Source organism: Syzygium oleosum, unplaced genomic scaffold (genome assembly GCF_021117445.2).
Source record: "Syzygium oleosum isolate NSW1041296 unplaced genomic scaffold, Sole_v2.1 Sole_v2.05, whole genome shotgun sequence".
In the NCBI taxonomy this organism is placed as follows: domain Eukaryota; kingdom Viridiplantae; phylum Streptophyta; class Magnoliopsida; order Myrtales; family Myrtaceae; genus Syzygium; species Syzygium oleosum.
The window spans coordinates 13345688-13368558 of NW_026607489.1; the positions used below are offsets into that span (position 1 = coordinate 13345688).

Below are 22871 nucleotides of genomic sequence, written 5' to 3' on the forward strand. Positions count from 1 at the left end.
GCTTCTTGAAATTAGAGAAACACAAGCTATCTCAAGTAGATCACTCCCTCACAGATGAAAATCATGATCTGGGTCCTCCCGGGAAGCATGAAATCATTCACTCTCCGGTAAGGATCAAAAGAACAAAAACTGTGATTCAGCTGAATAACTCCATAATCGACAAGCAGAAGAACAATGGGAAAACAAGAAAGCTGCCAAACGAAAAACCTTGATCATCAAAATTTGCACAGGCAGCAAAAAGAGGCTTCTTTTGATCTTGAAATGGATCATATTCAGAAGCTCATGCTGAATAAGGGGAATTAGAAGTCCCTCTCTTCGCTGCCGTGTGTAGAATTTACTGGAACGAGGGAGGGGTTGGCGTTTCATTTTTCCCTTGTCAACTATCATACGTATGGCATTGATCCACTTTTAGAAAAGTGGTGTTCATGGGATAATTACACAAATGATCATTGAATTTTGGTCTAACGTGAAATGTCATCCCTAAAATTTTAATTTGTTTATTGTGGTTCCTGAACTTTGGCTCGATTTGTAATGTTGTCCACAAGTTTTAAATTTATTTAATGTGATCTTGGAACTTATGTTAAATGTTCAATCTAATCCTTAAACTATATTAAAATATCCAATATTATCCTCTCATTAATTCAAGTTCACGAAATTTGCTGATTTGACTTTCGACCCGGTAAGTTTGAACGGTGGACAAAAAAATAATGTTACGCGTGGATTATTCGCGTAAAATATTCAACTCAAATCAGAATATAATAATCCACGTCATCAAACAAAATAACATGGATAATACTTTTTCCAAATCGAACCAATTAAACAAATTAAAATAATTATTATATTTTAATTTGAGTTGAATATTTTACGTAGATAATCCATATGTAACTTCTTTTTTTGTTCAACTTTCGAACTTATCGGATTGGAAGCCAAATCAACAAATTTCTTGAACTCGAATTGATAGAAAGATAACATCGGACATATTAATATAATCAAGAGATCAAATTAAATATGTACTAAAAATTTAGGAATCATATTGAATAAATTAAAAATTCAAAAAGGGCATTGCAAGTTTGGTCTAAAGTTGAGAAACCATTTGTGTGGTTTAGCCCATTGTAATCACAAATCCAACTTGAGGGCGCTTGGAACAGAGTCGTTGTTCACCGTTTCTTTTTTCTTCTTTTTCCCGCGGGAATAAAAACGGTTGGATGAGAGAAAAGAGAGAGCTTTATCCATGGCGACTGCTCTTCTCCCTTCCACACTGTCTTTCCGAGGCTCATTAATCAGACAAGTCAACCGTTCCTCGTCCGTTTTCTCCAACACCCAGAAGCGTGTCTTCGTTGGTTGCTCTGCCAAGAAGAAAATCGGCTTTTTCGATCAGATTCTTGATTACATCGAGGGTACTACTGATCTCTTTCTCGCTTGCATATTTAATTGGCCTCAATTTCTGTGTTTGGATGCGGTCTTGTCTTTATTCCCCGATCGGGTTCATTCTTAGAAACAGTTTGTGCGCGTCTTAAAGGTGGAGTCACAAGATGTTTCGTTTGTGGTTGAAACCATACAGATCAGATGCTCAGCAGTGTGCTTAAGAAGGAAAATTAGAAGCATAACATCTGGTTCATTGCTTGTTCTGACCTTAATTTCAGGAGGGCCTAAGTTACGAAAATGGTATGGAGCACCTGATCTTCTTCCCATGGATGGGTCTGGTGTGGATGAAGAGGATGAGAATCAAGGTTCTGCTTTTGTTTCTTTCAGTTTTCGTTCTTTGTTTTTTGTGCTCAGCTTGGGATAATGAACATACGCAAGCGTAGTTAGATGCACGAAGCGTGCATAATGAGTTAATCACAATAACTAAATTGCGAGAGTGTGCCATAGAATTAACTGTGTTTGGATTGCGGTGAGGCTTTTGCTTTGTTCTAATTTGTAGGTGCTTTGAGTTTGCTGATGCATTTGCCCTTCCGTTTTGAACTCAGAAGAAGAAGAAGCGAGGGATGCTGTTTTAGTGACAGACGGAGATAGTGAAATGGGTCAGGTTCGTTTCAAACTTAATGTCAATAGCCATCATGGGCAGTATAGAAAGGAGAAGTACTTGCTATTTCTGTTCTTTCTGCACATATGCACTACAGGAACTTCAGGGTGTCTTTTTCTGTCCGAAAGTAATTTCTCTAGCTTAGTAAAGCCCGTGGAGTGTTCCTGTGCTTAAATTTGCGAAATGTTTTCTTTGCTCTTATAGCATCCTTTTCAGAGTTCACTTATTGACTCTCTGCCAATGTCCCATTTACTTGATTTCTTCCCCTCTAAAGTATGTTCTTTCTTCTTCCAACACTTTTGAGTTAATTGTATTATAGTATCTGATTCCTGTGATTTCTAGCTTATGTAGATGATTATTCTTTCACTGATCGTTAAAAGAACTCGAGTCAAGGCATTGGTCAAAGACAAGCGGATGGCCAACGAGGCCTTTGGAGACTATGTTGAGGTAAGCAAAGATGTGCATACTCACAGCATCTCTTTTCTGTTGTCACTCATCTCTGCTTCCAGCGCTCCTTTTAATCTATGTTAATTTGTTTTTGGGTGGAATATCCGATTAAGTAGTTATGGTTTTCCTTGCAAAGTCAGTGGCTGGAGACACGAATAGCAATCAATTCCTCGATAGAGCTCTCAGAGGAGTTCGGGCCATCATATGTCCAACCGTATGTTGATGTGCTTTCTTTCATTCTGTCCTTACCATTGTGCCCTCACCTTATGTTGTCTTTCCTGCATGAATATGGAAATACTTTGCATAACTTGTTAAATAACAAGGAATAAAATACCTGCTCTACACTTGATTTTTCGCTTTCAGTTAGTTCCATCTTGATTATCGATACCCTTTTGTTTCTCCTCTTACAGGAAGGTTTTCTATATAATGTTGGGAGCTTGAAGGGAATCAAACACGTAATTCTCTTATCTCAGGTATCTCTCTCTTGAACACTGTAGACAGACACATTCCGGGTAATATATGCGTATCAAATGTTATTGTTTAATGAGGCTGCAGTTGTCCGTTTATGAAGGTTCAAGTGGCATTCAAGCTATGATGAGAGGCTCTTCAAAAAAATTGGCTGAGCAAGATGAATCAAAGCTGATGGCTTCAGGACTACCATACACCATTATCAGGGCTGGCGCGTTGCAAGATACTCCGGGTGGAGAACAAGGCTTTCGTTTTGATGAGGTGCCGCTATAGTCTTACTCTGGTGTTTTTGATATTTAATTCTTTGTTAATAAAGATGGATGAAATTGGTATTGTTTAAGCGAAGTCCATGTGATGAGATATTCTTGATTTGGGGAACAGATTGCCTCTTTCCACTGATGGCCTGTGATCGTAGGGATTGGTAATTTGTAAATTGGAAGGATCCATCTCATTCAACTGGATTCGCTGGAAAGAAAAAAAATCATCAGGAGGCACACATAAGTAGTAATTTGCAAGTATTTTCTCGTTTGAAATGGTTGGACAAAGGTGATACTTAGAAGAGTCTGTAAACTGTTCTTTTCTTGCAACTTATTTCGTACACTTCATTTACAGGGTTGTTCGGCGAAGGGAAGTCTCAGCAAGGAAGATGCTGCTATGATTTGTGTGGAAGCGCTCAGCGCAGTCCCTCAAGGAGGATTTGCATTTGAGGTAGCAGTCACCATTTGCCTCTTTTACATCGCAGAGGTTCCTGTAAATGGATAAACTTAAAACTCTCCTCGAACATCGGTATCTACGTTTTAGCTCAATCAGTTTGGAACGTTCTAAAATGTATATTGGATAAACTAAAAGTGTTTCTGTTGCCTCATCAGAGTTCTAAGGTTTTGCCTTGGTGCTAGGTTGTTAATGGAGAAGAGAAGGTATCAGATTGGAAGCAGTGCTTAGTCAAATTGATGGAGAAGGCTGAATAGCAGCTGTGATGATCAATTCTCCTCCTCCTGCCAATTTTTCTGTTTTATAATCCTTTCTATTGGTTCTTCTCAGCAACTCCAAGACAGAAAGTTTCAGCAAGTAGTTGTGGTCTTGGGAGATCTTGACACTGTATGACATTCTCTTGTGCTATTACTTATCATGGGATCTGTTAGAAAATCGATTCTCGGACAACTCAAGCCATCCGGAAACTGATCGGCGATGATCAGGTGAAGGCGGACTGTACACCCGAGACACGGGACATAGGAACACGAGAGAACATATGGTGCAGTTCTAAAGGGAAGTGCTCGGAATTTGAATCTTTGACCTTTGCTAGCATATTGCATTAGAAAGGCGCTTACGCTACGATCTTAGAATGGAAATCGGTCAACCATCCAGGCATATGATGTTTTTGTTAACAAGATAGCATAATGTTTTGATTACGGTTGTCATTATGGTCAATGGTCACCTCTAAATTAGTAAACCGAAGAATAACTAGAATTTTTTTTTTTTATTGTATGTACTCTTGCATTTGTAAAATTAATTGGGTGAAAGCCACAAAAAACTCCAAACTATGTCCACTATGACACATTTACCTCGAATTCATTTTTGTGACATAAAAAAACACCAAACTATATTTACTGTGACATATTTACCGTAAATTTTTTCTTGTGAGATAAAAAATCATAAACCTGTATATAAATGACACATTTCCCCTCCGTCAAAGTTCCGTTATACTATTTTTTAGCCAAAATAACATCGTTTTTATTTTACTTAAGCCACGCAGACGCAATATCGACACCATTTGCTTTCTGGTGTCCATGTAGGCAGATTTTTAACGGTTCTCATTTACGTATTTTCGAAAGACGGTAAATGTGTCACGCACATGTACAAGCAGTTCTCGATAAATGTGTCGCAGCGAGTGTAATTTAAGGTTTTTGGTAGTTTTTGCCCAAATTAATTACAAATTTAAAAGCGAGGGAAAATCCAAGAATGTTGGCCCCGGACACGGCCAAGAAGACTGGATACTGAAAAACCATGCCATTGCCCGATACGTTACACCAATCCCATGGCGGTTGAGAGTTGACCCGTCTCGTTGACTTCCGGCGTTGACCGGGCTGACAACTACAAAGGTCCCGTGGGTGGGGGGGCCCACCCCGCGCTCCGCCTTCGCCCGACGTGTACGGCCACGATTCCACCTCCCCGTCTTCTCCCTTCTTCCCTTTCCCCTATTGCTTATCTCCCTCCTCTCCCCCCCCCCCCCCCCCTCTCTCTCTCTCTCTCCCTCCGCTGGTGAACCACCGCGCTCCGCCGCCGCCGCCGATACGGTCCGGTCCGAACCATGGCGGAGAACCCGACCTCGTCCCCGAAACCTCAGCCTTCGAACCCGATGGATCCGGCGGCCTCGGCGGGGTCGATCCCCCAGAATCCGTCGCCGAACCCCCAAATCCCGTCCCAATCACCCCTCTCCCACCCCTCCCCTTCAATCGACCCGTCGCAAATGAGTTCTCAGATCTCGTCCCCTCCCCTGCCTCATTTCCCTCAGCAGCAGCAGCAGCAGCAGGCGCAGGCGCAGCCGCAACCGCAACCGCAACCTCAATCGCTCGTCCATCAACAGACGCAACAATCGTTAGTCCAGCAGCAGCAGCAGCAGCAGCAGCAGCAGCAGGCTCAGAACGTTTCCGCCATGAACAATTTCCAAATTCAGCCGAATCTTCAGAGATCGCCATCGATTTCTAGGTTAAATCAAATGCAGCAAATTGGCTTACTGAGGCAGCAGCAGCAGCAGCAGCAAGGTGGAGTGTATGGGCAGGTCAATTTCGGCGGGTCCCAGCAGAACCAGCCGCAGAACCAGCAGAATCAGATGGTGACTGGGAATCTCACGCGGTCGGGTTTGATGGGGCAGAGCGCTCATTTGCCGATGCTATCTGGTACGGCCGCGGCTGCTGCTCAGATGAATTTGCAGACTCAGATGTTGAATTCGGTGCGTCTTTTCTTGATATGTCGTTCATCGCTATTCAGTTCTGTTGTTATCTTTGGTTGGCATTCCAGTTGGGAGCAGTGTGAGGAGGTTTTATTGTCTTGTTAAAAAAGTTTAACTCGTTTTGAGTTCATCTTACAAAGCAAGCGTGCAGATGGACATCAGTGAAGCAGGTAATTATTAAATGGAAATGGCATGCTCCGAGGTTCTTCTGCGTTGGTTATGCAGCGGATTGTTAGTAAACCAGTTTCTTTTTTTCTTTTATTTTTTCATTTGACTCTCTTGATCGGATGAGGTTTTTGGAGACTGATTAGCTAATTAATATTATTTTGTGACGTGTTATGTTGGGAAATGTAGAGATATAGGTCTTTAAAACCGTGAATTTTGTGGGTGTAGCCAAGGCAAAAGGCAGGATTAGTACCAGGGAGCCAATTCCACTCTGGTAATTTAGCTGGACAACCATTGCAAGGGATTCAAGCAATGGGATCGCTTGGCTCGTATAACATGAACTCACAACTAAGGGTTAATGGTGCTCTAAGTTATGGGCAGACGCGGATGACCCCAGGGCAGATAAGGCAGCAATTGTCACAACAGGCTCAAATTGCATCTCCTCAAGTATAATTTCTTTTCTCCAATTTTGTTTACAAATTTATCCACGGATATCATGATATAAATAGTTGGACCTCATTTTCTGTTGTTGAAGTTCAGATCTCTTTAACCCACGAAATGTCCTCTTGGGGTGTAGATTGGTAAACGTATAATGCTATATCATAAACTGCAGATGCAACTGCACATTTAGCTTTTCAAAAACAAAGCAAATGCTCCTACTTTTGACATCACATTACATTGTACTCTGTTAAAAAATGAGATACTTAATATATATTTTTTCAGCTTGCTGAAAGTTCGAATGTTTTGATCTGTCAAACTACAGGTTCAAAACCTGCAAAGGACGTCATCCCTGTTCATGAATTCGCCAATATCTGGATTGACTCAAAATGGACAATCAGCTATGATGCAGAACAACTTGTCACAACAGCAGTGGATGAAGCAAATGCCAGCAATATCTGGTGGTCCTGGTTCACCTTCATATCGCCTTCAACAACAACAGAGGCAGGCTCTTTTGCAGCAGCAACTCGGTTCAACCCCTCAGTTTTCGCAAAACCCAATGGCCCTGAATCCGCAACAGTTATCACAGCTGGTGCAGCAGCAGTCATCAATGGGACATCCACAGCCACATCAACAGCAGCAGCAGCAGCAGCAACAACAACAACTGCAACAACCACAAATGCATCCGCAGCAGCAGCAGCCTTCTCCTAGGATGCAGGGACCTGCAGGGCAGAAATCTCTTAGTTTGACTGGATCACAGCCAGATGCTACTGCTTCTGGTACAACAACACAAGGAGGAAGTTCGAGCCAAGGAACTGAGGCAACTAATCAACTTCTTGGGAAAAGGAAGATACAGGATTTGGTTTCACAGGTTATCTCCCACATTTCCACATCATTTTTTGTTGTTTTCCATTTGTCTTATCTTTATGAGGTAGTTGTCACGAACACTCTGTATTTGGTATGTTATAACAGAGGTTAAAAATCTGCTGCGCAGGTGGATCCACAGGGAGTACTGGATCCTAATGTTGAGGATCTTCTTTTAGAATTTGCTGACGACTTTTTTGATCAGGTGAGTTTTGTTGTCATCTAATTTGTTGCCCTTATCTTTAACCAAATTGCTAACCTGGATTATGAACTGACAATTCTATAATCCAATTGCTAAAATTGGGGCAAATTGGTAATATTTTCTTTTAATCTATTTTGGCCTGTCTCCCGATCGTTCACTATCTGACTTAGTTTTTGAGTTAGTCTCAGATCTATGTGGTTATTTTTTGCATATGCTTAGCCAGTGAGGGTACTGGTTGTAACGGATCTATTGGCTGCAGCATGCTTAATCTATATGTGGGATGTTCTTTTTCTTTTCTGAAGTTTGCTTCTTGCTTGAGTGATGAAGGTCAGTGCAACATATCTGGGTGTCCAAGCAACCTCAGTGGCAGTTTGGCCTGAAATTGGCATTCTTTGAGCTTAATTCAACTTGCAAGTTGTAAATGCAGTCATGTCATGTTTTAACTCAGTTTGTTCTTTTGAACCTGGTGACCTTTTGTTAAAATGATAGTAAATTGTGCGAATGATCGATCACAATTCATAGTTGTACTCAAGCTTCTTTTGGTCTTATGCTTATGCCTGAACTATCTTTGTGCTTTGGCTTCCTACTGTATTTGTTTGCAGGTAACTACTTTTGCCTGCAGTTTGGCTAAACATCGCAAATCGTCGACATTAGAGTCCAAAGATGTGTTACTGCACCTAGGTTTGGCATCCCCCTTATCTGCGAGTACATTATATTTCAATGGAAAATCTATTGAAATACATACAAGAATAACCTGTAAAGTTCAATCTTTGTGGTTGGTAGCTGCTGCATAGTTAAGAACCTAGGGAGGAGATGATATTGCATGATTTGATTAAATTAGGAGAGGCCTTTCCTAATATAATCTGTCAACTTGCTGAGTTTAAGGATATTGCTGAGTTTGAGGATATGCATGTTAACCGCCGTCAATATTAGTCCGTCCTCTTGATGACTCCAGACACTTATCAGCTTCTAATGTAATGCAAGGTTAATAATATAATGTGAATTTTCTTTTTTCCGCTGCCATCTTTCTCCTTTCCGAAAAAATGTTGTGTTTACTCTGATGTGCACAAGACATTTTGGTCATGAGCAGGCTTTTTCATGTAGATTTAGCTAGTCTTCCTGTTTGTTTATTTGGATGACGTATCCAACTTGAGCTAATTTATGTGTTGTTGAAGTCCTAAGGTGTCTTGAACTACATGCTATTTTGTCCGTGCAGCTGTAGGTGCTATGTTAGGTGATTTATTATTGCATTGTTTTCTGAAAGTAATTTTCATTGTTCTTCCTCCCCTTTAGAATGCATAGATGCACACGCTTGCAGTTTCTGTCAAATTTAGGTGTCTGAGTCTTCAAAATTATATTGCAGAAAAAAATTGGGGTTTGACAATTCCTGGATTTTCAAGTGAAGGGCAGAAGCACCTAAAGAAACCTGTAAGTATTATGTTTAGTACTTAATTTTCTTCTGGATTAGCATAGGATGTTCTACAAAATTTCTCGGATTTCGCTGTATGCAAATTATGTCATCACTCTTATAATCATAGTCACATTATCGTGGACACCTTTTTCTTGAAAAAACTACAAACGACATTCCTTCATGGCCTATCATGTATGCTTAGTTTCAAATTTAAACTGTTGGCACAATCATGGAAGTGGTTTTGCTTTGTCTTTCAATATGATCCAATTTTAAAGTTTTACGAGTCTATGATTTGGGGGATCTTTCGAGTTCATTTTTCTTTATGGTAAAAGTAGTTCCATTTATTTCTCTTTGCATGAAAGAGTTGTCCTAGAAGAGTTTTTTTAATGCTATCTTGGTGAGCTCTTTGTGTTGATGTGAGTCTGAATTTTGCTCTATGAAATGTCGTAACTGTTTTTGACATTTCAGTTTTTAATAAACTGCAGTTAGCTAGTGAGGTTCACAAAAAGCGTCTTGATATGGTAAGTGGGGTTTGTCTTAATACAAGCTTGTTCTCTTATTGTCACAAGGAACTGAGATTCTCTTTTCTTGTATCTCTTGTCGTTTGCCAGGTTCGTGCATTGAGGGATTCTTCGTTCATGGAAAGAAGTTCAGATATCTCTAAAGAAATAACGAGACAGGGGTCTGACAACATAATTGGGCCCAACCACTTAATAAGGCCTTCACCAAGTTCTGACCATTTGGTCGCACAACCAACTGGTTCTCAGATGCTGCAGCAACTAACACGGTTTTAATGTAGCTGAGATTCCCTTGCTTCAGTCAATTTGAAGATGAGGTTATTTATCACCTGATATGTGGTAATTATTTGAGCCTTAAAGTTTTATGTGATTATTACAGCTTTATTTAGATGGTTGCAGCTCTAGTCTATCTCTTGAAATTGTCTATCTCCTTGAATGTATCAGTAAGGATCATACTAATTCTGTCGATCTGACCTAATATTTAACTGCAGGTTGGGCGTGGAGGACACAGACTGTACAGTAGTTTGGCATCTGATACATGAATTATTTGGTCAAAGATGACAGTGACTGACCATGCTCATTAGATTCTTCCTGGAGTTCTACTCTCTGATTTGGGAGAATAAAGCATCCAAAGCTGGGGCAGCTGGGTTTTTGTTCTATTGTTATTGATTTAACCTAGTGTTGTGTGTTTGATCTGAACTGGTGTAACCTTTAGATGCAGATATATGTTCTTGCTTGAAGAGAAGTGCTGATTTCTTAAGGTGCTGTTCAATCTTAGTCACAATATTGAAGTGCTTGTTCTTATGGATGAATGTACTAATAGGCAGACTTTACACCCCTTTGGATAAAATGTTATACATAAGATGGGCATCGAGGTATTTTCAGTTTTTCATTATGGATTACTGTCAGGTGCTCCAGAAGCTTTGCTTCTTGCACATCTCAGCTGTCGGATGCATGAGACTGTTGTGCAAACCATGTTCAATAGAATCATTGTTGAAAATTCATTTGAAGCAAGGCTCCCAGAAAATGTAATAATCAATTCCTATGGAGGATTGCTCAGCGTAGGTGCGCCGGTCTGTCTGTGACGTGAGAACAGCTGAGAGATTTAGCTTCCATGAGGCAATTACCAAGGACGTGTGATTGAAGATGCGGCTCTGAAGTCTTCTTTTGTCTGTTTTGTTAACCCATTGAGGTGATGAACACTGAGACGAACTACTCAACTTGCGAGATTAGATTTGCTCGAAATATCATATGGATCCTTGCCCACATGTTTCGTGTTTGTAAGGGCAGTCACACGAAGACGGTGGATTTGACAATTACTGTTCGACTGGGCACCAGTATACAAGCCAATATATTCCACCAATTAGCCCTTTGATAGCAGTGGTCCTCGTTGAGGTTTTGGAGCGCCACCACCGTTTTGTATTTGTTCCTGCTCTGTGTCTGTCTTTCGTGGATGGACCTGTTTTGATAGTGTTGAACTTCATGGGCCAGGCTGGTCTTTAACTTTAGTAGGGAAAAAACATGTTAGCTGTCCCTGTCTCCCTCCTACTGACTCCATCAATCACTACTGCGACAATCAAATTCCTGGAAAGTTTCAAACAAGAGCTTAAATTAAGGTGTTTTCTCAAAAAAAAAAAGGCCCAAAATAAACATTACCTCAAATAAAAATTGAAAGTGACATATTAATCTCACATAAGGGAACCAAATCATTAATCGCTCAAATCTTCGTATGCCCTAGGGCATTTTTGTCAAAAGACTGTTTCTGTTTTTTTTTTTTCTCTCTCTTTCACTTTCTTTCTTTTCTTTTCACTCTTTTTATTTATGTTTTTTTCTTTCATTTTTTTTTTCTTTCTTCTTCATCCCACATCCTCGCCTCCGAGACCTCTCTCTCCGCCATGGACGGCATCTTCTATGCCTTCTCCAGCCTCGACCGTGGCTTGCCCCCCCGCAAGAGAGCCTTCAATGCGCTCATTCTCTTTGTTTATTTCTTCTTGTCCTTCTAAGGATTGTAAGAGGTAATAACGATGCTTAACAAGCGCATTATTTGTTGGCAAAAAAAGAACAAAAAAAGAAAAGCAAACTCATCACTCACTTAACAACTAAAATTGTGTTAAGGGTTTGTTTTTTTTGCGGAAAAATGTACCATTTCTAGAAAACATTTCTAGGAAAATGACTTTATTATGCAGTGTTTGGCTGAAACCTGAAAAAGACTCGGAAAGTGTTTTCCATCGCTTGATAAGGAAAATCCGATAGAGAAAATTATCAAAAAATCCGTATTTTTTAATTTCTTTTTTTCTACATTTTCTTTTTACCGGCTACAAGCGAGCTCAAGCCTCGCCTAAGGAAAAATTAAAAATAAAAAGAAAAGAAAAATTAAAAAAAATTATAAAAAAAAATTTAAAAAATTCAAATTTCTTTTTTAAATATTTTTATAAAAACAAACGTTCAATTAACCAAAGACCTGAGCCCGAGTGCCGAGGATCCGCACACGGACTTTGTGGACCCGAGCCTGAGGGATGGGACTAGAGCTCGAGCTTCAGGGACCCAAGCATGACCTTTATGGATCCAGGCTCTAGTGCTGGAGTATCGAGTACAGGCATCAGGGGTTCGGGTCTGACCTTGATGGACCCTGACATGGGCATTGGGAGCGCAGGCCAAAGTAATGGGGTCTTGGGCCCGGCCACCAGAGACTTGGTCCTAAACGCGGGGACCAGGGAACCAACATTGGAGTTTCCATGTCCAAGTATAAAGTTTCGAGTCCAAACGTTGATACCTAATAATATTTTGGAAAATGTTTTCTAGTTCTTTCAAAGAGGAAATCATTTTCCTGAATTTAAGCTTTAGTAGGAAAACCTTTTTCGTTACCTAGGAAAATATTTTGCGTTGGCTCATTTTCCTAAGCGAATAAAATGCCAAAAAATGAAAAAAAATGACTTTTGTAAAGCAAATGGACCGTAAGTCTCTGTTCTTTGATCAAAAGATTCTCAAAGGTGAATTTATGATTGGAATGGTCTTCGGTCCTTTCATCCTCATGTCACTTCTCCAATGCAGATTCTCAAAGGGTACTCGTCCCCTGCCCGTAGATATACATATGTATCCAGCAATGTAATTTTCGATATCATAATGAATCAAATCGAAGTAAGACTTTTGAAATCACAAGTATGTTTGGCATCCTTTCGAAATGGAACAAAAAGGAAGGGTCAAAAGTGGTCTTGTGGCTCCATTTGTTTTGCGAAAAATGAATAATTTTAAAAATATTTCGCTAAAAATAATCGTTTGTATTGCATGAAATAATTAATCGATGAAAAATATTTCATCATCGACAGCAATTTGTATTTGAACATTTTTGTGGACAACGAAAGTTTCTTTCATTTCTTTTTTAAAAACAATACAAATAATTATTTTTTTGAAAATGTTTTTCAAATCATTCCTTTTTTTGGAAGGTTAAAAATATAGAAAAAATTGTTAATGAGCGCACATGTCAAATTTTGAGTAGAGGGTCCTTTAAATTAGGATGGTCCTTACCCAAAAAAAATAAAATTAGGATGGTCCCATAGTTACTACACGACCATGTCCTATGTATATAGCCCACCTGCTCCTACTTTTCTGGAGACACGTATGTCATCATCATCCTCCGTCATCAACCTTAATCCTCCTCCCCAACACAACCTTAATTCTTTCTCCAATCCACGGCCCTTCGCTATAGATTGCCCCTAGACATTCGTCATTTTCCTTCACCTGTAAACAGCTCTCCAGAGCCCGCCATTGGAGCTCTGCCACAAGAGACTCCACCGTTGCCGATATATTCGTGGCTTTGGAAATAGTTGTGAAAAGATGATCTGAAAGTAGGAAGAGAAGAGAAGAGACAAAAATAGATCAGTGCAGCTTATGGGTAGGAGTCCATGTTGTGCAAAGCATGGTGTGAATAGAGGAGCTTGGTCCAATGACGAAGACCAAATCCTCACGGACTATGTCACCCACCATGGAGAAGGCAAATGGAGGAAAGTTGCCCAGAACGCAGGTACTTCAGTATGTTAGGTTTCATATGAATTTGGTCATTGAAAAGTTTGGCAGAAAGACAAACCACATTTACTTCTTACATGCAAACTGTACTTGCTTTTAATTTTGTTACGTTTTGATGATGAGATTATAAACTTCAAAGTCTGTGCAACCCTTGTGCGTGTTTGTTTCTTCTTGAGAAGGTCTAAACAGATGCCACAAGAGTTGTAGGGTCAGATGGCTAAACTACTTGAAACCAGGCATTAAGAGAGGTGCCATCTCCCCTGATGAGGAAGACCTCATTATCAGGCTTCATCGTCTTCTGGGTAATAGGTATTCCTAACGTATACTTCACTCGTGCTGCTAATCTTTCGTTTTTTATGTGATCTTGATAAATCACTCATGATTTTTCAGATAGCACGCGCATGCTTGGGAAGCCCCCTATGTGAAAGAGAGATTTTGTAAAGACCAGATTTAACGTGTATAAGTTGAACCCTGTTTTGAGCAAGCGTACTTCAAAGCATCCCAACCCAGTGACCCTCCAGGATTCACATATACAGAACAATAGAGATGAAAAGCACATGCTTTAAACTAGAGGGAAAATGTACTCAATTAGAGAAAAACTAGGATGCTTTCTATAATTTACATACCCAGAACATTGTCTTCTTCATCACCTAGTGAGGTAAGCTTTATGGTTAGATCTTTTTACAGATGCATCACGACTTTCATCTGCAAAATGCTAGAGATGCAAAATAACTACAAAAAGAGAAGCATACAAAAGTCTATGTGATTAAGTATATAGTTTTTCCCCTTGGCTTGATGGGAAGACATGACAAAAACCGTCCGTTGGCACACATTAGCTAGTTTTTCCGTACCAATCTCTCTATGCAAATGTCTTGCACTTCTAGCGCAGCTTTTTTCTGTTACATAAACTTCAGCTCAGCAGAGGCATAATATCGGCAACGTAGTTTTGCTGAACTTAATCTCCAATCCTCCTAGTTGACATGAGGACTCAAATGAAAACTAATGTAAATGGGTTCATGTTTTTCAATACAATACCGGGAGACACTATCCATTTTGTGTTTTCATAATACTTTGATATAATTAAGTTCTAAATCGAAGGCCTTATCACTTCCGATTAATTTGTGTTACGCAGGTGGGCCTTGATAGCTGCAAGGCTTCCGGGACGAACTGACAACAAAATAAAGAACTATTGGAACTCTAGTTTGGTCAAAAAGCTTCAGGCTGCAAGGCCAGACAACAATCATCTTCTCAACTATGAAGAGAAGATTGGGACATTTGGGAGTAATCAACAAGTCTCGAATCCTCAGGTGAATTCACACCACAAGGTCCTTGGTTTCACTGAGTTCTCTGCCTCAAATGAACAAGACAAGGACTTGGTGAACATGATCGACAGCTGCGCAAAGACTAGTGATACCAACAACCTAATTCCTTTTCAAGCAGAGGATAGAGAAGACAATGATACGAACTTCTTGAATGCTGGTGATGAAGATTTTGTTTTCGGCATTTCAGAATCGAATTTGCCATCGCATCATGAGAAGATGGAGATGGGAGAGCAGAAAGATTTAATTGGTGTGAGCTATGGGAGCATTCCTTGTTTAGAGGTTTGTGCTTCTCCATGTTCAAGAGATGAAGACAAGGTCGAAACTCAGACGACGAATAACCATGATTCTTGTGATCAACCCACTTTAGACATGGAGTTGAAGAAGTTGGCTCTTTTTCTAGAGTTGGAAGATGAGTTTTTATAAAGCTGATTTCAAGCATTAATTGGTGCTTTGCTGGGTTAGTTCCTATATTAATTACGTCCATTAAGTTGTGATATGCACTCATCTTGGATTATTTTGATTCATGTTTTCGGATTTTCAATGGGAATAATCTGATGATGAAAATAAGTAAAATGTGCCCATGGGGTTTGCGTTGATAATTCTGGAGCAGGATTATAAAATCTCTTTCTTCTACTACGCTAGAAAAGCTGATGAAAATTGGTCACATTCAAATATGACCTCTACTCTTTTCCACATAAATATTAGTTAGACAATTCCACAGTCGAGAATATTGTCATTACTCCGAAAGTTAGCTCAATGGACCGTGCAAATCATATTGAAAATTCAACCTAAAAGTTCACTTATATGTATATGTGGTGATGGTTCGAGAGAGTTAAGCTTTTTTTAAGAGGTAGAAGCCCGGTACAAACTTGATAATTCATTAAACTCGAGGAACTCATTAAACGAAAAAAATTTAGTCATTGATCTCTTTCCTCCATACTTTGTCTGATATAAATAGCAGATAATCACTTTAAGTATGCAAATTTTAATAGTATGCAGACTACCTTTATGTGTTCCTTGCAGTGCATGGGTCTTGTATATACATAAGATGTTGAGGGAGATCCAAATATAAGAATGCTTGATCCTAAAGATCATCTTTTAGTATATTCGTTTGGAAACATTGACCGAGGAGTTTTGGACATCAGTGTCCTAAGGAGCAACAATAGGTGGCCATTCACATCACCCGGGTTTTGATAATCTAGGGACACAAGAGTGCAAACATCCGACTACTCGAAAAACCATGAGATACCCGGCAAGCCCATAAATGGTTAAGTTCAAGTATTTAACCCGTGCAGATGGTATCGATTCAGAGCAGTTGTATATAATATATTTCATACGATCAGGCATATTTGCAAGATCCAAATCTCACGTAGACTAAAATAAAGCATCATTTCTTTCCTTAGCGAGACTTGCCACATCTAACTAGAATAAGTCGTTACCGAAAGTGTCACTCTATAATCTCTCTTTAATTTCATGTGGGTTTCGAGCGCCAAAGACACACCGCACTCACATGCTGTCCTGGACATTTAAGCCAACACATTTGACGCATGACTTGAATGATGTTGAAGGTCATGAGCTTGTCGCGCATGCTACTTACCACCGGTTCGAAGCTATCTCTAGCAGATCGACACATTATGTTACCTCAAAATTATTAGAGTCCATTTTTAGATACCATTTACAATCGATCCGGCTTGAAGTACCTCAAAAGAGTAATCTAATAAGTAGTGACCTTTACAATCACCGCTCTCTCTCTCTCTCTCGTGGGACATGGGAGTGTACCATCACTTTGGGTTGTTTTCGGACTTAAATGCTTATGAAGGGTCACGGTCTTGAATTATGTAGGGTTGCAATTATTGGTCTATAGCATCGAATGCTCCCAATATATTTGGTTAAGCCCTTCTTGTTGTTTTTCTTTTGTTGCCTCTAATTCTAACACATTTAGAATGTTTTGATTTTGTTGTTGCGCTTTCATGAGTGGTTTCATTGAATGATTCATGATCATTCCCATATGATTTGATCGTGGGAATTGATTTCGGTCAACTCAATTAATACACCAGCTCCATTATGTTCTCTTCTATAATAACTGGGGAACTTGTATATTGAACCGAGGGACCATTTGTGTTATTTTCTCTAATCATTATGAATCACAACGTAACTGTCATGCATGCATAGCTAATAATTTTAACGACGTCTGCTATTTCCTTGTGAACAGTTTTGCGCAATACAAACGTGGTATCCCCGACTATGACTCTTGTCCATTCAAGAAAGGAGACGGTCCAAAATGATCAAATCTTCTTGATTTATTTATAGCGAGCAAAAGATCTTCAGAATCATTACCTTCTCGAAGAGTGTTAGGGGGAAAAAACGTTGTAAGATCGCGTTTCATCAAGGGAAAATGGGATATGCGATATCTTTGAAAGCCCATTGTATTGATTTGCATGGGCCTACATTGCTGTTCATCGTTCACTCTCGATTTTGTCTCGTTCCTAGAGCTACATGTACGCACATTGAATCAGAATGCCGTTCAATGTCTTGTATAGGAGGATATCTTTGTCTCGTTCCTAGGGCTGTCGAAGTTCTTTGTTTGAGCCATTGACTATGTAGTTCGTCATGGACTTATGCTTAGCAGACTATAGTCTTAATTAACAACTTAGTTGACCCATTCTTGACGTGGAAGGTACATATAATTGGACACTTTTAGGCGAACCTTGCATTTGAATTTCTAGCTTAAGAAAACTCAAACATATGCAAAAAGAAAACCCACAAAAAATGGAGAGAAATTTAATTTAGGCAACAATATCTCATTGAGCTCATGCAGTGCTTGAGAAAGGTCCTATTCAATTTACGCCTGTTTCCTGGTCGTTCACGATCAACACTTAGTTTTTAAGTTAATAATCTCAGATCTATGTAGTTATTTGTTGCATCGGCTGAGCCAGTGAGGGTACTGGTTGTGAGCAAGCAACCTGGGTGGCAGTTTAGCCTGAAATTGGCATTCTTTAAGCTTAATTCCACTTGCATTTTGTGAATGCTGTCAAGTCATGTTTTAACTCAGTTTGCTCCTTCAAACCTGGTGACCTTCTGTTAAAATGACGGTGAACTGCAAATTTGCGAATGATCAGTCATAATCTTTAGTTGTACTCAAGCTTCTTATGCTCTTATACTTATGCCTGAAATATCTTTGTGCACACGAGAATAACCCAGAAACTTCAAATCTTGTGGTTGGTAGCTGCTGCATTATTAAGAAAGTAGGGAGGAGTAGGGGTGAGCGGTTCCCGGTCCGGTCCGGTTCCAAGGTGGAACCGGGAACCGGACCGAGAGAACCGGTTCCCAATTTTGGGAACCGCGGACCGGACCGGTTGGTTCTAGGACCGGGAACCGGACCGTCGGTCCGGTCCGGTTCCGGTCCAGTCCAATGGAACCGGTTACTTAGAGTTTAGGGTTTTTTTTTTGTCTAACACTTAAGATTTAGTTCACATTTTACTAATTTTTGTCAATAAATTTATGTCAATGAAGTTCACTTAGGGTTTAATTCACATTTTACTATTTTTTATCAATGAATTTATGATAATGAAGTTCACTTAGAGTTTAGTTCACATTTTATTATTTTTTAAAGAAAAAAATAACAAAAATATATATTAAATAGTCGGTCCGGTCCGGTTCCACCTTGGAACCGGGAACCGGACCGCCCGGAAACCGGTTCCGCTTTTAGGAACTGGGAACCGAACCGATAATCCCGAGAACCGGACCAAACTCGTCGGTCCGGTCCGGTCTGGTCCGGTCCCGGTTTGGACGGTCCAAGTTGCTCACCCCTAGGGAGGAGATGATATTGCATGATTTGAATAGATTAGGAGATGCCTTTCCTAATATGACCCATCAACTTGCCGAGTTGACGGATATGCATGTTAACCACCGTCAATATTAGTGCTCCTCACGATGACACCGTGCACTTATCAGCTTCTATCTTGATGCAAGGTTCATAATCTGACACGAATTTTCTTATTTGTGCAGCCATCTTTCTCCTTTCTAAAAGAAATGTTGCGTTTACTTCGATGTGCACATGACATTGTGGTGGTGAGCAGGCTTTATTTACTTTGTTCTATGATGCTTATCGTGATCATCCTTTTGTAGCTCTTTTCTTTACCTATAGAGTCGATGTCCATCTGGCCATGTAGATTAGCTAGTCTTCCTGTGTGTCCGTGCAGCTTTCGGTACTATTTTAGGTGATTTCACACTGCATTGTTTTCTAATCTAAAAGTAATTTTCTCTGTTCTTCCTCCCCTTTAGAACGCATACACGCACACGCTTGCAGTTCCTGTCAAAATTAGGTATCTGAGTGTCGAAAATTATATTGTATATGGGTCGGGCCTCAGTTCGGTCGCAAGAAGCATGCCTCCTTCCATGTTCGGTTCGGGTCGGGTATTCGTGAGACCCAATCCAAACCGAACCGTTGACACCCTTATTTGCTGAAGAGGCCAGCCGTGTCATCAAAGCCCTGAGAAAGAACCTTATGGAGCTGAACCCTTGACACCAAGAAAAACACCACAAAGATAAAAACACTAGCCACTCAAGGACCAAAATCCGAAACAACTCAACAACAGTTTTGTCAGCAAAATGGATTCAAGGTAGCCAGCAATTACTTTCCACTGCCGATGAAGCTGTCGAAAGTGAGGGTATTGCCGTTCCACACCGCAAGATTCAACTCCCTAAGCCCTTCAGTGAGTCGTGAACACAAACTTCTCTTGAAATATGGGGTTCTTAACCACCATGTACACACCAAATCAAATCAAAACCAAGATGTCCATGCTGTTTTCCCAATTAGCTCAACACCATAAACTTCACTCGTCAAATCTCTATAATAAAACTCCATATCCAGATCTGAACACGGAAAGAGGTAATTGCGCGAACATTTCGCATGCAATTCAGAATTACCGGGGCAAGTTCTGGTGCGAAACTTAATGCTGCCATATTTCAGTCACCGATGGGGCTCCAGAGGCAACGGCGGCGGAGGGGGAGGCAGTGCCGCAGCGGCGAGGTTGGAAGCGAAGAGAGTGTGTGTAGTTAATGAAACGGAGGGGAGGGGAGGGGAGGGGATAGAACGAGCAACAGAGGGAGAAAAGAAGGAATTTTGAAAAAATCTGATAAGTGAGACCATTTTCTCATTCTCGGGCACATGGAGAACAGTGAATGGTGTGGACCTTGGCCGAGGTGGAGGTCCAGCACTACCCATTCCGAGGGATAAGGTCCATTGCTTCCACATGTTTCCCCCCGCATGTAATTCTTTCTCTAATGTACGGTCCTTCCATATTTATTGCCCCTAAACACACTCGTCACTTTCCTTCACCTGTGAAGTGCGCTGCAGAACCAGCCATGGGAGCTCTGCAACAAGAGACTCCATTGTTGCCGATATATTCATGTCCTTGAAACTAGTAGTGAAAAGGTGATCTGAAATTTAGGAAAAAGAGAAATACAACTTATGGGTAGGAGTCCATGTTGTGCAAAGCAAGGTATGAATAGAGGAGCTTGGTCCAATGATGAAGACCAAATCCTCACCGACTATGTCACCCTCCATGGAGAAGGCAAATGGAGGAAAGTTTCGCAGAATGCAGGTACTTCAGTAGATTAGGCTTCATATAAAATCTGGTCATTGAGGGTTTGACATAAAGAAGAAAAACCACAACATTACTTCTTACGTGCAAACTCTGCTTGCTATTCGACCAAAAAAAAAAAAGAAAAAAACTCTGCTTGCTTTTAGTTTTTTAACGTTTTGACGATAATAGGGTTATTAACTTCAAAGTCTGTGCAACCCTTGCGCGTGTTTGTTTCTTCTTGAGAAGGTCTAAACAGATGCTCCAAGAGCTGTAGGCTCAGATGGGTAAACTACTTGAAACCAGGCATTAAGAGGGGTGCCATCTGCCCTGATGAAGAAGACCTCATTATCAGGCTTCAACGTCTTCTGGGCAATAGGTATTCTCATATGTACTTCATTCATACTCCTAATCTTTCATTTTTAATGTGTTTTTGATAAATTGCTCATTAGTTTTTTGGATAGCGTGTGTATGCTTCAATACATGAGGAAGCCCCCATCGTAAAAGAGATTACGTTTGGAACCAAATTTTAACTTGTAGAAGTGGAACCTTTTCTTGAGCATTATTTTAAAGCATCTCATCCCAGTGATCCTCTAGGATTTAAATATATAGAATAATACCATTCGCAAGTTTTGAAAATAGAAGAGATGAAAAGCGTATGGTTTCATTAATTAGAGGAAGGATAAATGACACAAATGGTTCATGTACTTTGGATTAATGTGTAATGTAGCTTCTTAACTTTTAATTTGTTAAATACAGTTCCTAAATCAATTATACTTAACTATTTTCGTGGGTGATGAAAATATTTTTTGATCATTCATTTTCATAAATCTTAAGTTTTCCGTGAAATAAATGCATCCTAAGCATACTTCTTTTTCCCTTGGCTTTATGCAAAAAACACGACAAAAACCATCGTTTGCACCTAGTAGTTTTTTCATACCAATCTCTCTTTGCAAATCATTTGTATTTCTAGCACCGCTCTCTTCTGTGACATATCCTTCATCAGAGATATGACATCGGCAATGTTTTTGCTGAACTTATTCCCCAATTCTCCTAGTTTACATGACCCCTCAAATGACAATTTATGAACTTGTAAATTGGCTCATCTTTAGCAATATAATAACGGGAGACACTATCCATTATGTTCTTGCGTTTTCATAATACTTCGATATGAAGGTATAATCATCAAATTAAGTGCTAAATCTAAGGCCTTTTCTCTTCTAATTAATTTGCGTTACACAGGTGGGCTTTGATAGCTGCAAGGCTTCCAGGACGAACCGACAATGAAATAAAAAACCATTGGAACACCATTTTGGTCAAAAGGCTTCCAGCTGCAAGGCCGCCCATCAAGCATCATCTCAACGATGAAGAGAAAGTTGGGTCATTTGCCAGTAATGGACTAGTCTTGAATCAACAGGTGAATTCACACCATAAGGTCCTTGGTTTCACTGAGTTCTCTACGTCAAATGAACTAGACAAAGACATGGTGAACATGATCAACACCGGCGCAAAGAATAGTGATACTGAAACCCTAATTCCTTTTCGAGCAGAGGACAGAGATGGCAATGATATGCACTTCTTGAATGCAGGTGACAAAGTTGTTTTCGGCGCTTCAGAATCCAATTTGCCATCGCGTTGTGAGAAGATGGAGATGGAAGAGGAGAAAGATCTAATTGGTGTGAACAATGGGAGTATTCCTTGTTTAGAGATTTGTGCTTCTTCACGTTCAAGAGATGAAGACAAGGTCGAAACTCAGATGGCGAATAGCCACGATTCCTGTGATCGACCCACTTTACACATGGAGTTGAAGAAGTTGGCTCTTTTTCTAGAATTGGAAGATGAGTTTTTATAAAGCTGATTTCAAGCATGAATCTGTGCTTTGCTGGGCTGGATTCTTAATTAATCACGCCCATTAATTAATTTGTGCTATCTACTCATCTTCGATTATTTTGATTCACGTTGTCTAACTTTCAATGGGAATAATATGTTGAGGGAATAAGTAAAATGTGACCATGGGGATTGCATAGACAATTCTGGAGCAGGATTATAAAATCTCTTTCTTCTACTATGCTAGAAAAGCTGATGAAAATTGTTCATATTTAAATATGACCTCTACTTTTTGCCGTGTATAAATTAGTCAGACATTTCCACAGTCGATAATATTGTCGTTACTCCTAAAGTTAGCTCGGTGGACCATGCAAATCATGTCGATAATTCAATGTAGCATTTTTTTTTTTTGGCCAGTAAACGTAGTAGTTCACTTATATGTATATGTGGTAATAATTGGAGAGAGAGTTAAGCTTTTTTCAAGAGATAGAAGCCCGGTACAAACTCGATCATATCATTAAACTCGATGAACTCATTAAAAAAATAAAATTTAGTCATCGATCTCCTTTCCTCCATATTTTGTCTCGCATAAATAGAAGATAATCAATTCAAGTATGCGATTTTA

General features: G+C 39.9%; 4 protein-coding genes across 11 annotated transcripts; all 4 read left to right on the forward strand.

Annotated features, from left to right (window-relative positions):
* The first annotated feature begins 1153 nt into the window (after positions 1 to 1153).
* Positions 1154 to 4087, forward strand: LOC115693376 (uncharacterized protein At5g02240). Of its 3 annotated transcripts, none has more exons than XM_056311248.1 (9): positions 1157 to 1397; positions 1644 to 1730; positions 1974 to 2029; positions 2378 to 2473; positions 2610 to 2687; positions 2884 to 2946; positions 3029 to 3202; positions 3554 to 3649; positions 3838 to 4087. In XM_056311248.1, the coding sequence occupies exons 1-9, from the start codon at positions 1232 to 1234 to the stop codon at positions 3907 to 3909; spliced, it is 888 nt and encodes a 295-aa protein (XP_056167223.1). In that variant the 5' UTR covers positions 1157 to 1231; the 3' UTR covers positions 3910 to 4087. The 3 variants fall into 3 exon arrangements, with proteins under 3 accessions (XP_056167224.1, XP_056167223.1, XP_030476214.1); XM_030620354.2 differs by having other exon boundaries at positions 1159 to 1397; positions 1971 to 2029; XM_056311249.1 differs by lacking the exons at positions 3554 to 3649; positions 3838 to 4087 and adding an exon at positions 3357 to 3547 and having other exon boundaries at positions 1154 to 1397; positions 1971 to 2029.
* A 1113-nt stretch (positions 4088 to 5200) lies between these two features.
* On the forward strand, positions 5201 to 10384 carry LOC115693391 (transcription initiation factor TFIID subunit 12b). Of its 3 annotated transcripts, XM_056311592.1 has the most exons (10): positions 5201 to 5471; positions 5574 to 5891; positions 6285 to 6503; positions 6820 to 7365; positions 7489 to 7563; positions 8163 to 8241; positions 8924 to 8988; positions 9457 to 9492; positions 9583 to 9828; positions 9981 to 10384. In XM_056311592.1, the coding sequence occupies exons 1-9, from the start codon at positions 5250 to 5252 to the stop codon at positions 9763 to 9765; spliced, it is 1743 nt and encodes a 580-aa protein (XP_056167567.1). In that variant the 5' UTR covers positions 5201 to 5249; the 3' UTR covers positions 9766 to 9828; positions 9981 to 10384. The 3 variants fall into 3 exon arrangements, with proteins under 3 accessions (XP_056167567.1, XP_030476235.1, XP_056167568.1); XM_030620375.2 differs by having other exon boundaries at positions 5201 to 5891; XM_056311593.1 differs by lacking the exons at positions 8163 to 8241; positions 9981 to 10384 and having other exon boundaries at positions 5201 to 5891; positions 9583 to 9643.
* A 2683-nt stretch (positions 10385 to 13067) lies between these two features.
* LOC115693400 (transcription factor MYB8-like) lies at positions 13068 to 15281 on the forward strand. Of its 3 annotated transcripts, none has more exons than XM_030620389.2 (3): positions 13068 to 13510; positions 13689 to 13821; positions 14645 to 15281. In XM_030620389.2, exons 1-3 carry the CDS (start codon positions 13378 to 13380, stop codon positions 15255 to 15257), a joined length of 879 nt encoding a protein of 292 aa, XP_030476249.1. In that variant the 5' UTR covers positions 13068 to 13377; the 3' UTR covers positions 15258 to 15281. The 3 variants fall into 3 exon arrangements, with proteins under 3 accessions (XP_030476249.1, XP_030476250.1, XP_056167760.1); XM_030620390.2 differs by having other exon boundaries at positions 13692 to 13821; XM_056311785.1 differs by having other exon boundaries at positions 13720 to 13821.
* Positions 15282 to 20156: 4875 nt separating this feature from the next.
* LOC115693401 (transcription factor MYB1-like) lies at positions 20157 to 22487 on the forward strand. 2 transcript variants are annotated; one of them, XM_056311240.1, is made up of 4 exons: positions 20157 to 20440; positions 20669 to 20798; positions 21662 to 21936; positions 22009 to 22487. In XM_056311240.1, the coding sequence occupies exons 1-4, from the start codon at positions 20308 to 20310 to the stop codon at positions 22269 to 22271; spliced, it is 801 nt and encodes a 266-aa protein (XP_056167215.1). In that variant the 5' UTR covers positions 20157 to 20307; the 3' UTR covers positions 22272 to 22487. The 2 variants fall into 2 exon arrangements, with proteins under 2 accessions (XP_056167215.1, XP_056167216.1); XM_056311241.1 differs by having other exon boundaries at positions 21662 to 21836; positions 22009 to 22339.
* Positions 22488 to 22871: the final 384 nt, after the last annotated feature.

Coding starts and splice junctions, on each gene's coding strand:
- LOC115693376 (XM_030620354.2), top strand. CDS start 1,232: ATGGCGACTGCTCTTCTCCCTTCCACACTGTCTTTCCGAGGCTCATTA. Junction 1,398..1,643: donor GATTCTTGATTACATCGAGG/GTACTACTGATC, acceptor CCTTAATTTCAG/GAGGGCCTAAGTTACGAAAA. Junction 2,947..3,028: donor ACGTAATTCTCTTATCTCAG/GTATCTCTCTCT, acceptor ATGAGGCTGCAG/TTGTCCGTTTATGAAGGTTC.
- LOC115693391 (XM_030620375.2), top strand. CDS start 5,250: ATGGCGGAGAACCCGACCTCGTCCCCGAAACCTCAGCCTTCGAACCCG. Junction 6,504..6,819: donor CTCAAATTGCATCTCCTCAA/GTATAATTTCTT, acceptor GTCAAACTACAG/GTTCAAAACCTGCAAAGGAC. Junction 8,242..8,923: donor AGATGTGTTACTGCACCTAG/GTTTGGCATCCC, acceptor ATTATATTGCAG/AAAAAAATTGGGGTTTGACA.
- LOC115693400 (XM_030620389.2), top strand. CDS start 13,378: ATGGGTAGGAGTCCATGTTGTGCAAAGCATGGTGTGAATAGAGGAGCT. Junction 13,511..13,688: donor GAAAGTTGCCCAGAACGCAG/GTACTTCAGTAT, acceptor TTTCTTCTTGAG/AAGGTCTAAACAGATGCCAC. Junction 13,822..14,644: donor CATCGTCTTCTGGGTAATAG/GTATTCCTAACG, acceptor TGTGTTACGCAG/GTGGGCCTTGATAGCTGCAA.
- LOC115693401 (XM_056311240.1), top strand. CDS start 20,308: ATGGGTAGGAGTCCATGTTGTGCAAAGCAAGGTATGAATAGAGGAGCT. Junction 20,799..21,661: donor CAACGTCTTCTGGGCAATAG/GTATTCTCATAT, acceptor TGCGTTACACAG/GTGGGCTTTGATAGCTGCAA. Junction 21,937..22,008: donor CAACACCGGCGCAAAGAATA/GTGATACTGAAA, acceptor TCTTGAATGCAG/GTGACAAAGTTGTTTTCGGC.